This window comes from Astatotilapia calliptera, chromosome 11, assembly GCF_964374335.1.
Source record: "Astatotilapia calliptera chromosome 11, fAstCal68.1, whole genome shotgun sequence".
NCBI lineage: Eukaryota > Metazoa > Chordata > Actinopteri > Cichliformes > Cichlidae > Astatotilapia > Astatotilapia calliptera.
In genome coordinates, this window is record NC_137432.1 from 8383800 (window position 1) to 8397220 (window position 13421).

Consider the following 13421-nt stretch of genomic DNA (forward strand, 5'->3'; position numbering starts at 1 on the left):
ACAACAAAATAGTTGACCTCAGAGTTTCACAACTTTGCAAAATTCTGACAGAGTCATACTGCTGAAATACAAACTATATACATATCCAAATTTAGTCATCTTCAGCCTGCAGAGAAATTCAACAGTCTTTTTTGTAATGACTTTGTAATGATACAGTGACAACAACAGTCAACCCCCACCCTTTGCACAGGGTTATATTAACCTGTCAAATCTTCATTAGGTATTTTTCTACAATCAGTCCATCCAAAACCAACAAGGCAACTTTACTTAAGGTACGTAACCTTTGTTATTTTGCTGCAGGATCTGTTAGGCAAAAATGTTAACCACTAAACTCTGCAGATACAGATATATTTTGATTACCCGTCTCCCTCTCCCCGTCTCTTTCTCTTGCTTTATAGGCAGTCATATTAAGCAGTCAGTTTGATCAGACATTCCTCTGTAGGGAATTCCTCAACAACTATTAAGAAAAAGGTACATAATGTTTGTCTGTGACGGTTCTCAGTCATCCAGGTCATTGTATTCTAAGGAGTTGGAAAGAAAAGCGTCTGGACTTCTTTAAGTTGCTTGAAGACGTTTCACCTCTCATCCGAGAAGGAGAGTCCCAGATTTAAACCCAGTGGGAGCTTCCCCCTATTTCAGGATTGTAAAATCATTGGTTATTTGCTATGGAGGAATTAACCAGCGCTGGATTTTAATTAAATTAAGGTAATTTATTAAAATTAAGGAAATGAGTTAAATTGATTTATTTAAGTGACAGTACTGCTTTTGTCTGAAGTTATGGAGTAATTCATTGTATATTTTGTCATAATTCTAATTTACAACAAAACTCTGATTAGACAGTGACAGTGTAGAAAATGTTATGCCTTTGCCTAATAGCTGTAAAACCGCTGCTATAGCGTATTAAGGTGCCCTCAAAGCAAACATGAAGCAAAGTTTTAACGCTTGCATATTACAGAATAGGTCAATGTAACGAGTGGGCATGATGTAAAAAGAGGGCAATGTGAGTTTGAATTCAAATATTTCAACGTCTGCAAATAAATTGCATCAAGCTGCATTATAAAAACGGATCAACTGTGGATTTTTAAAAATAAATCCACATAAGCAATCATTCAGGTTGGTTTAAAATTACATCTTTTAAATCTTTTGAAAAAACCGCTGGCAACCAAATTATGTCTCTTTTCATGCTTGTGTCTACTTGTTTGGAAAATGAATGCTTTGTTTTTATTTTCAAATGCCTCTCACCGATAACGTTAGTAGTTTAATGAGTCACTAGATCAACAACAAGCATGTCCCACACGTGGCCATAACTTTATAGTTAACCCTGTATTTATATTTTATTGTTTATCTCTACATATTAAAATTTCTGATAGCTTAATTAAAACCAAGTGCTGATATGGTTAGTCTTAAGTTGTGTTGGAACTTCAGCTCTACTAGACATCAAGGAGATATTTCATGGATTAGAATAACTATAAATGACAATGCATTGAAATTGTTTGTTTGTTTGTTTGTTTGTTGCATGGCTACTGCAGGTCTCAAGACAATCATGGAGATGACTACTCACTATTTTGATCAGAGAACTACAGCTACTCATGGAAATGACTCTGAAAAAACTGATGACTACGACTTGAATGACTTTGCTCAGTTGTTTCAGTCATTTGATGCCATGTCTATCGCTGTTTTCTCCCTGGTCTCTGTTCTTGGCGTGCTGGGGAATGGAGTGGTTATCTGGGTGACCGGGTTCAAGATGAACAAAACTGTTAACACAGTTTGGTACCTCAATCTTGCTGTGGCTGACTTTCTCGTCGCAGCATTTCTGCCCTTTGATGTGACTTTCTTAGCTTTAGGGTCTCACTGGCCCTTTGGCAATTTCATGTGCAAGCTGAGCACCACTCTAATCTCTCTGAACATGTTTGTCAGTGTCTACATTCTGCTGGTGATCAGTGTGGACAGATGTGTGTCTGTGGTGTGGCCCGTGTGGGCTCAGAACTACAGAAATGTACGCAAGTCATCCCATGTGAGTCTGTGTGTTTGGATACTGGCTTTGATTCTCAATGCTCCGTACCTTTACTTCATGGACACCGAGCAACATTCTGGAGACAAAATAATCTGCTTTGACACTCTTTTCGACTACAACATACGATTTCAAGCCATTGTCATCACCAACTTCCTCCTAGGATTTGCAGTCCCCTTCACTGTCATTGTCTCTTGTTATGGTGTCATCATCCATCATGTCAGGAGAAACCGCAACCTGGCTAGCCAGTCAAGTCGCGCCTTTAAAATTATTGCTGCTATTATCATCTGTTTTTTCGTGTGCTGGGCTCCCTTTCATATTATAGGTCTAATTGAGCTGGTTATCTTCACAGCTGATACTGAGAGTAAAACATTACTCCACATTATTGATATTGGGATACCTCTCAGCAACAATTTGGCTGTTCTAAATAGTTGCATGAACCCACTACTGTATGTGTTCATCAGACAAGATTTTAAGGATGAAGTCAGAAAATCCATTCTAAAAAGTATGGAGACTGCCTTCGACGAAGAGAAGACACACCAGACAGAGCAAACAAAGCTTTGAATCCTGTGGTATAAGGCAGACAGTGATGTAACAAAACTATTTTACAAAAATACAAAACGGTAAATAATATTTAAAAAAAAGATGTCAAATTGCTTTTGGCTGTAAATATTACTCCAGAGTAAATCTTTATAATGAATATAACAATTAAACTGTTCTTATTAATCTAATGGAAATGGCTAACTGTACAAATGCTGTGATACATTAGATCGGTGCTGTCTTGCTTTTGGTGTCTCTTTGACTCACAGTGTGGATTTGTGTGTTCTTATATGAAACTAAAAGGATTTGGAAAAAGAAGTAAAATCAGCGAACACCAATCATAGTAAGGAGATGTCCCTTTTGAATACTGAGGTGAAATAGTATGAGATAAAGAAACAAAAGTGTAAGCAAAATGTGCAATTACTATGTTGTAAGTATAACTTATTTAGTCTGTATATACATTTTCATAAGCTGAATCACCCTGCTGGCACAGTGGCTAGCGGCGCTGCCTCACAGTAAGAAGGTCCTGAGTTCAATTCCACCATCAGGCTGGGGTCTTTCTGTGTGGATTTTGCATGTTCTCCCCTTTCTAGGTATTCTGTAAACAATAATGCAGTTAGTGGGGACATGTTAATTGTTGACTCTAACTTGCCTGTCTGTTAGCTCTGTGGCAGACTGGTGACCTGTCCAGGGTGCTCCCTGCCCCAAGACAGCTGGGATAGGCTTCAGCCCCCCCAGACAGAGCCAATCACCCCTTGGTGCTTTTTACCGATATCATATAAAAATTCACATTTTATCCAGCAGTCTAGCATATATCAATTTATAATCATTATGATGCTACTAAGCTTAAATTAGCAGTTGCTTTTCTTTCTTTTTCTTTTGGTTCATGACCAATGTCTTTCTCCCAGTTATATATCTTCACCTGTATTGTACAGTTGTAAATACATTTAGAAATAAATGCATAACACATCTAACCCTGAATAATAATTTATCATTATGAAATACCCAATGACAGAACACAGAGCACATGCATTGTTAATATAGTCGTAACCTGTAGGGAGAGGTGTTTTACATAACAAACACAGCAATATGACAGTAGTCATAAACAAAGCTGCACACTGCGGCAGCATTTAATAGATTTAATTTAGCAAACCTTACGGCAGACATGAAGGCTACAAATCATTCAGGGTGCTTTCTTAATCTCTTATTCTCCATTATGTGCTAACTAGACAGGCAGTAATGAAATCCTCTGTTATTCATGAAGCATAAATATTTTTGGTAAGAAATACATAAGTGCACAAGGGTGTAAAAAAAAAGAGAGTGCTGATAACGTGAAATAAGGTATTGATATTAAACCTTGTGAGTATGACAGTGTCAACAAGTATGTCAGGTGTGCTGTGAATGCTGGGGTGCTCTTGTTCTGGATGTTAGACGCTCCCAATATGTGTTGGTGGTGGGAGTCAAAGAGGAGGTACTGGTCCTTGTGTGTGGGCTTCCGGTAACTTCAATGTTGAGGTTTCGATTCCCTTCAACAGTCCAGCAATGGCAAACAGTTATCCTTTATGTCTTCCCTGGTGAACTTTATGTTTTTATCCCCAGTGTTGATATGAGCAGTGAAGGATTCTACTTATATTTTGCATGGTTGGATCTTAACAAGGTTACAAGTAGAGCTTCAACATTCAACAAGAAGAAATGGGAGTTAACAAAACATTATTTTGAGCACGGGGCTGCAGCCTGTTTCATTTCAAGCACTGTTTTCAATAAACTGCATGCTCAAAATAATGTTCTGTCTCACTCCCATTTCTTCTTGTTGCATGTTGAAGCTCAACCTGTAACCTTGTGAAGGTCCAACCATGCAAAATATGAGTTTTTGCCCTTTTTCAGGTGGTCTTAAAATTTTGATAGGGACTGTGCTTTCATTAACAACAGCAGCCATCTGCTCTGCATACAATTTTAAAACAATTAAAAGAAAAAGATTTAAAGTTTTCAAAAAATGAAAAGATAAAAACATCAAAACAGAAAAACAGTGATAGATGATGCATCTGTTGATGAACTGGCCACAAATAATTTCATATTGTAATCCTTATTTCTTTATTGAACTGAAAACCTACTTTTATGGTTCCGTCAACAGAATGAAACAAAACTGACAACGGTACAAGTGCTTCTCCAAAGGCTACAATATTGTAGTCTATACTTCCTCTGCCATACTGTTCAGGTAAAATTTTACCAATTTTTATGTTTGACAGTAGTAAAAAAATACTCTGTCATTCTTTTAGGATGAAATTTGGTTACTTTTCTCAACGTGACTCAAACACAGTGACTTAGCAGAGTATCTACACACTATGTTCCCCCCAGTCCCCAAAAATCCAGGCACCTGCCCATCTTTCAGAGATCATGGGAGAATCTGATACATGATGAATGATGATACATGGTGCACATGAAGAAGAGAGTCAGAGAATGGTTTTAGAGTTGGTGGCTTAACACAAAGCACTATCACTGTCACGGTGCTGAGTCTTTGACACAGTGTTTGGAGTTTTGTGTGGATTTATTATTTTTCTTTCCTTTGCGTTAAGATTATTTAACTGTACAAGGCTTGTCCAGTTTAGTTCTTTTGTTCTCTGACTTTCAAATAAAACTTAATACTTACCACACACATGAAACAACAAAATAGTTGACCTCAGAGTTTCACAACTTTGCAAAATTCTGACAGAGTCATACTGTTGCAATACAAACTATATACATATCCAATTTTAGTCATCTTCAGCCTGCAGAGAAATTCAACAGTCTTTTTTGTAATGACTTTGTAATGATACAGTGACAACAACAGTCAACCCCCCACCCCTTGCACAGAGTTATATTAACCTGTCAAATCTTCATTAGGTATTTTTCTACAATCAGTCCATCCAAAACCAACAAGGCAACTTTACTTAAGGTACGTAACCTTTGTTATTTTGCTGCAGGATCTGTTAGGCAAAAATGTTAACCATTAAACTCTGCAGATACAGATATATTTTGATTTAAATAATAAATGACGCTAATCAATTAACATTAAGTAACTTGACTTTGTGAAACTTCTTGCTTGTAATACAGTAAAATACTGTAAAATGTTGGAATTAGGTCTTTCTTTAAAGCACTTTGGAATGGATGAAATAGTTGAAAACATAAAAAAAAGCATTTTACGTGATCCGAGCACATATTTATCATGGTCCAGTCAGTGCAAAGGAGCAAAATGACTAAGGTGCAAGTGTTTCATTTAAATATTAAACATCTAGTTGTAATTTATTAATATAAAAATTAAATATAAGTATAACATGTATAAAAAATTAAAAATGACTTTTAATTACATTTATGTCGTAGGTCTCAAGACAATGATGGAGTTGACCACAAACTCCCTCAATCAAATCAATTCAACTGCTGTACCTGATGGAAATGGCCATATATTTAAGTATCCCGGGTTGAAGCAATCTCTCAACACCATGTCTATCATTGTTTATTCCCTGATCTTTCTCCTTGGTGTGGTCGGGAATGGAGTGGTTATCTGGGTCACCGGGTTCAAAATGAAGAAAACTGTTAACACAGTTTGGTACCTCCACCTTGCTGTGGCTGACTTCATCTTTGCGGCATATCTGCCTTTGAATGTGACATACAAGATTTTGGGGATGCACTGGCCGTTTGGTAAGATCATGTGCAGGCTGAACACCATGGTGCTCTTTCTGCACATGTTTGCCAGTGTCTACATTCTGGTGGTGATCAGTGTGGATAGATGTGTCTCTGTAGTGTGGCCTGTGTGGGCTCAGAATCACAGAAATATGCGTAAGGCGTCCTGTGTGAGTCTGTGTGTTTGGATACTGGCTTTCATTCTCAGCGCTCCATGCTTTTTCTTCAGGAACACTGAGAAAGTGTTTGAGAAAGGCAAAATCCTCTGCTTCAACAGCTATGCTATTTCTGATAACTATGAATTACCATCTGTTATTCAGATGCAAAAGTTTCGTCATCAGGCCATGATCATCACCCGTTTCTTCCTGCTTTTTGTTGTTCCCTTCACTGTCATTGTGTCCTGTTACGCTGTCATCATCAAGCATCTCAAAAGAAACCGTGTCCTGGCCAGCAAGTCAAGTCGCCCCCTCAAGATCATTGCTGCCATTATCATCACTTTTTTTCTGTGCTGGGCTCCCTTTCACATCATGAGTCTCATTGAGCTGGTGAAATTCAGAGCTGCTGCTCCAAATGAAACTTTAGTCTATGTCATTGCTGTTGGGAATCCTCTTACTAGAAGTTTGGCATTTTTTACCAGCTGCCTGAATCCACTGCTGTATGTGTTCATGGGACAAGATTTCAAGAAAGAAATCCGCAAATCCATCCTGAATTGGCTTGAGACTGCCTTCCAGGATGTGGAGGCACACTCTCACACTCACTCAAAGACCGAGGACACCAGTCAGAGCAAAGATAATCAGATTTGAATATTGACATGTGAAGCTGTCACCGACATGATACATTATTCATGTTATTTTTGGACTTAAAAAAACACATTCACACATCAAACCTTTTGCATAATCTTACAGTTTAATTTTAATATTAATATATTTAATATTGTTCTTTTCAATTAAAAAAAGTTACCGTAGAATAACAACAGTGAATTTATCCAAAACCATAATGTTGAAAATTTACTGGGTAATTTGCATTATGATATGAGATTTGAAAACAAAAAAGATTGTACTTGGACTTAATATTTGATGCTAAATAATAAAGAGTGCAAAAGATACTGACAGGAGTAACATCATAAGCTTGACTTTAAAACTGTGTATTATAATGTCTCCTTCAGGTAGAGAGAAATGAGTTATTGATGACTGCAGCAGCTATTGTGACTGCCTTAGAAACAACAGCAAAACCGAAGGTTTGAATAACATAACATCTTGCACATTAACCTTACAAACTTGAGGGGTTATGTTTTTTTTGTTAGCAATAGCTAAATGTTCTGTATTCAAAAAAGTGACTGGGGTATACTCCCTTGGCATTTTAAAGGAGTGGCACTCCAGTTAAAAAAAAATGTATTGTCATTTTAAGGATTATCTCTAGCTATTCAGACCTATTTAGATAAGAATTTGTTGGTTAAATTTCATATCATTTTTTAAATCATCATCATCATTGTTGTTTATTCTAAGTGATATTTGATCATGTTAAATCTGTACTTACACAAATAAAACCTTAAATATTGCAAAACCTGTGGGTTTTTTTTAGGAAAAGCTCAAAGTTCATTCCCAAAAGGTTGATTCTGTTCATCTGGAAGTCGCGTTTTTTGTGGGAGAAGCGTTTCGTCACTCATCCAAGTGACTTCTCAACTTACTGCAGGCTTTTCCAACCTCATAAAGAGTAAATTGACACAATAACTGAAACTAGCCCACTGAATGAACATTGGGCTGTGAAGTCAGCTGCTTGATCAAAAATATGCACATAGCAGCACTGACAAATCCAAATATCTATAAAACAAAATGCACATTTCTTTGTTTCCATTAACACAGATTTGGGAATTTTTCCAATTATGGCCTTCAGAATCAGTTCACTTTCACACTCACCGGTGATCTTGAGACAGCGCGAGAAGGCCTGCAGTATACTGCAGGCCTTCTCGCGCTGTCAAAATTGGTCATTGTAGCAGTTTGTAGCAATCGTGGTCTTAACTTTTGATCTGGACTCTCAAACTGCTACAATGACCAATTTTCAAACAAAAATAAAACAACATTAAGAAGTAAAAAAAATATGTTTACAGCATTTTATAGATGAGAATCTAAATTTACTTCATTACAGATTGACAAATTTGCATTTGTTAAAAGAAAACCTAATAATATTTCCATTAAAATATTAAAATGTAAAATAATCATCAATCTTGCACAAAATCCCAAAAATCTATTTATGCAATTCCAGTTGCCTTTTTCACTTCTAACACAAACTTCAGAGGGCGCTGCTGTTCACTAAACGGAGAGAGCATCAACAAATACAGTCCTGATCAGAAGTTTCAGATCAAGCGCTGTTTCTCTTTGGATGTTGAAGCTCTACTCAGAACCTTTTTAAGATACAATCGTGCAAAATATAATTTTTTTTGCCATTTTTCAAGTGGTCTTAACTTTTGATCTGGACCGTATCGATGGGATCTTAATAGTTGTGGATTTTGCTTAGAAAAACTACAAATGACAGTTTAAATATTGAAAGTAGTTTGAGCCACTCTTTTAGACAGTTTTCTAGTCGAGGTTTGAGTTGTGACTTCTACAAAATGAACACTTTCATAGATGCTGTTATGCCAAAATCTTCATGCGTGTACATGCACAGACCACATATGCATAATGTTGTGCACATAAACTCACCGATGTATATGACAACTTTGTGGCATTAAATTTGTATTGTAATTTTAAAAAATGTAATACATACATTTAATAAAGTTTTAATAGACACCTTTCAAAACACTCAAGTACTCCTTATAAGCAAATCAAATAATAAATTCAAAGTCTGGATATTAACAGCTGGAAGACACAAAAACTCAGAGGACACAAAAGGCAAGAAGTAAGAAAGAGGAAAATATCCACAGGCAAATCCAGTGAACTGCACCTCAACAGTGTTTGTGGTCTTATAAGCTCTTCTGGGATTTTTAGTTTGCATACTTGGATGATTCAAATGAATGATTCATATATTATGCTAAATATATACAGATCTTTCTATTAAAGTCCCCCTCTACAGCCTGTTGTTTCTTAGATTCAGCAATGAAACTGAGGCTACGTCCACACGTACGTGCGATCGTGGCTCAAGAGTTGGGAGGTCGCCTTGTAATCGGAAGGTTGCTGGTTCGAGCCCTGGCTTGGACAGTCTCGGTTGTTGTGTCCTTGGGCAAGACACTTCACCCGTTGCCTACTGGTGGTGGTCAGAGGGCCCGGTGGCGCCAGTGTCCGGCAGCCTCGCCTCTGTCAGTGCGCCCCAGGTGTTGGCGTTGGGCTCTTTTAATAAAACTCCTCATTTAGGCGATAACGTGGAATCCCACCATCTTTATTCCAGCTCACTCTATGTTCATGACATAGCATCACCTCCTGTCTAGAAGGGTAAATACTGCCCCCTAGTGGCGCATGATATTCACCAATATAGATTACACCACATCCCCCTTACTGAAGTCAGACTGGTACATTCTTTTGTTCTTCAAACAAAACATAACTGCATATAGCTTTTTCAATACAGGCATACCCCAACATTTCAGGAAACATAAAGTCAGTATTGTCATAAACACTTTCTTTTCAACCTGTAACAGAATAAACACTTTTTTTCTTTTCAACATGCTACTCTTAAAACCACAACTTAGCATTTGAAACACACTTTTCCGTTTTCAAACAATCAGCGTCACAGATCAAGTCTTTTCGGTTTAATCACCTCCCTACCAGACCGGGTTCTAACCACACCTGGTGTATGGGGTGCGCTTGGCTCAGAAACTGTCTCTGTAGGAGTAGCTTGGATCTGTGTGGCTTCGGTTTGAGCCTCTGTTTGCGGGATCGGCACAAGATGACTGCGGTTCCTTCTAATTGTCCCTTGGGGCCCACTGATGACGTACGATCGTGGAGTCGGGTGGACTGCTGTCACTGTGCCCTGTGCTCTTGCGTCCGTGATCCAGACTGGTTGTCCTGGCACCAATTTATCCAGTTCTCTTGTTCTATGTCTCTTGTTAAAACTTTCGGTTTGTCTCAGCCGTTTCTCTCTCTCCGAACAACTAACCTGCTGAAAATCAGGCATACGGGGCTGTAAGGTTTCAGGAAGCATTGGCAAGGTAGTACGAAGCCTGCGCCCCATGAGAAGTTGAGCCGGGCTGTAGCCATTTGCCAGTGCTGTTGTTCTGTATGCCAGCAACGCCTTGTATGGATCGCTAGCCTTTTTGAGGAGATTCTTGACGGTCTGGACGCCTCTCTCCGCTTCACCGTTGCTCTGCGGGTACCTGGGACTACTGGTAACATGCTCAAAACAGTAGTCCTTTGCAAAGTCTCTCATTTCTTGACATGCAAATTGTGGCCCATTATCGGTGATCAATACTTCAGGGATTCCATGGCGTGCAAATATTGACTTTAAATGCACAATCACATTGGCTGAACGAGTTGGACTGAGTTGAGCAATCTCGACATATCTCGAGAAGTAATCCACTACTAACAGATAGTTTTTGTCTTTTAGTGTGAACAGATCAGCTCCTAAGTTCTGCCATGGCCTCTCAGGTAAACGTGTGGGCATAAGAGGTTCCCTCACATTAACTCTCTCCTGAATGCACAGCCTGCACTTAAGGACAAGTTCACCGATCTGGTTACTCAGGCCTGGCCACCACACTGCTTGTCGCGCACGTTCTCTACACTTGACTACTCCTTGGTGTCCCTCGTGTATTTTGTCCAGAACTGCGTTTCGCATGTTTGCAGGTATGACCAACCTTGTACCTCTCAGTAGTAGTCCATTGTGTACACTCAAAACTGCTCTTTCAGACCAGTAGTGCTTTACCACTCCCTGCAGCTGGTTCCTGTCCGGCCAGCCCTCTGCACAGTACTTCATGACTTGCGAACAGACGCTGTCAGACTGCAGCTGCTCACGGAGATCTGAAAGGTATTTGCTGCTAGTAGGAAGGCCCTCCAGCACTGTGTCAACGTAGATATCAGTGTCCTCCATTCTGCATTTTTAGCTGGGCACTGTGCTGCTGGGTGCATCTGTGTTTTTCCACATTTAAAACACGTTTTATTTTCTTGTTTTGTTATTTGTGGTTTTCGTGGCTTGAACTGCTTTTGCTCTCTGCTTCTGAATTTATTGGGCTGTGACTTTCTGACATGCACGGCGTCCATGGCTGTTTTGCCTGTGCTGCTTTCGCCTCTGAGGTCAGTTTGCTGTCTTTTTATTTCCTCAGATTGTCTCGCCATTGTGATAGCTTTGGTTAGCGTCAAATCTTTGTTGAGCTGCATTCTCTCCGACAGTGATGAATCTTTAAGACCCACAACGAGCCAATCCCTCAAAAGTTCATCGTGGAGTTCACCATATTCACAGTTTTCAGCGAGAGCATATAGAGCTGTTATGAAGGAGTCAACTGTTTCCGCTGGCTGTTGTACTCGCTTATTAGTGTGAATGCTTGAAAAGCATTCACAGTATTGTTCTTCTAATCTTTATTATTAGTGTGAATGCTTGAAAAGCATTCACAGTATTGTTCTTCTAATCTTTATTATTAGTGTGAATGCTTGAAAAGCATTCACAGTATTGTTCTTCTAATCTTTATTATTATTTTTTCCTATTCCGTACGTTTTTCGCCGACTATCTCCTTCAAAACCGTTCAACTTAGAAAAACCATTCAAACACCATTAGATTCCTCTTCTTTTGGAATGGTGTGCTTCTATTTTTCTCATTTTTAACATTTATATTTTTAATTTTATTTAACTTTTTTCAACAAAAATTTCCCATGTATTTCAATGGGGAGACCCTTCAAATTCTCATTCAATTTACTCATTTTTAAACTCTTACTACTTCCACATACGTTGACATAGAGCCACCATTCAAACTTTAAAACGAAGACAAGACATTCAACTATTCACCTTGTATTTATCTTTTCAATATCTATTGTACTTTTTCTTTAGTTCCAGTTTAAGTTTCATGATGTTTTTTCACCCGTTTCAGAGTTTATAATGGGTGTGTATGGGACGGAATGTTGGGGCTAGAGTGAGGCAGCTCAACTGCTAGAGTGAGAGGAGCAAAAAAATTAATCTTAAAATCTTTTTTAAAACTGCTGCTGTGTCCGCAGCGTTTGCTCTACAGGTATGATTTTACCCTCAAAACGTAGCCATCGCTGTCCTCTTTCATCCAATGTGTTTACTATTGTACTAGGTGTTATGGTTCTTTCATAAATGCCACCAATGCACAGCCTCCTCCCTCCAACTCTTCCATAGACTCTAATGTTAAACTTGCTCAGAAGGTTCGTTTGAAAATCAGAAGAGCATGGTGTCTTTCCACTGTCACCACGTCCATATAATAAGCTCCACAGGCATGAAAACTGAGAATTAGGTAGACTAGACATTGCTGTCGCTCACAGTGAAAGAATTTTGTCAATACGACTTTTACTTTTCATTTGGGAACGATTTGTTTCGGCCTGACTTTTCTGTTCATTTTAAGCAGCAAAAGTGAGGCGCATGTCTGTGTACGTGTGTATGGAGCCATTGGGTGCGGTCACTATAGCAACCAGGCTCACACCTGCCTGCTTAACGAGCTCTGCCTGCCACTGTACCAAGATTCATCTTAAGCACTTCTCTTTCAACTGCTGCTGTGTCCACAGTGTTAAAGCCATCATTTTACCCTCAAATTGTCGCCATTATTGTTCTCTTTCCAACACCGTATCTTTCAAAGCTCAGGCATTTAAACTTTTTAAACTGTGTGGATCAAAGTGGAGGGATCACATTTGAGTCATTCAGTGATTCAAAGAATATGACCTTTTAATATTCATTCAGATGTTTTCTGACTCTAAATGTTCTTTTCTCATTTCTTAGGGTTTTCTAATTTACATTTAAAACATTTTCAGCTTTTTTCCAACTTCTGCTTCTGTGTAACCTTCAGCTTTTAGCAGTTCAGCACCTTTGTTTTCAAGTTAAATTTGGTTGGTTTTTTTTTTTGGTTTTTTTTTTTTTAATTTCATTCAATATTTTTAACTCAAAATTCAGCAATTAATTCATTTCAGTGCATACATTCAGATTCAAGCATTCACACTGCAGTTTCTTCAGAAAATGCACTTTCTAGTTATATTTTATCTATTCCGTACGTTTTTTGAAAGCCTACTCCTTCAAAACCGTTCAACTTAGAAAAACCATTCAAACACCATTAGATTCCTATTATTTTG

The 13421-nt window shown here is 38.4% G+C and overlaps 2 protein-coding genes across 2 annotated transcripts; both read left to right on the top strand.

Annotated features, from left to right (window-relative positions):
- The first annotated feature begins 1539 nt into the window (after positions 1 to 1539).
- Positions 1540 to 3432, top strand: LOC113032007 (chemerin-like receptor 1). The gene has a single exon (XM_026184630.2). It carries the CDS (start codon positions 1544 to 1546, stop codon positions 2573 to 2575), a length of 1032 nt encoding a protein of 343 aa, XP_026040415.2. The 5' UTR covers positions 1540 to 1543; the 3' UTR covers positions 2576 to 3432.
- A 2322-nt stretch (positions 3433 to 5754) lies between these two features.
- Positions 5755 to 7823, top strand: LOC113032006 (chemerin-like receptor 1). The gene has a single exon (XM_026184629.2). It carries the CDS (start codon positions 5863 to 5865, stop codon positions 7009 to 7011), a length of 1149 nt encoding a protein of 382 aa, XP_026040414.2. The 5' UTR covers positions 5755 to 5862; the 3' UTR covers positions 7012 to 7823.
- The last annotated feature ends 5598 nt before the right edge of the window (positions 7824 to 13421 follow it).

Bases quoted from the DNA above. Each gene is read 5' to 3' on its own strand.
- LOC113032007 (XM_026184630.2), top strand. From the start codon at position 1,544: ATGGAGATGACTACTCACTATTTTGATCAGAGAACTACAGCTACTCAT.
- LOC113032006 (XM_026184629.2), top strand. From the start codon at position 5,863: ATGTATAAAAAATTAAAAATGACTTTTAATTACATTTATGTCGTAGGT.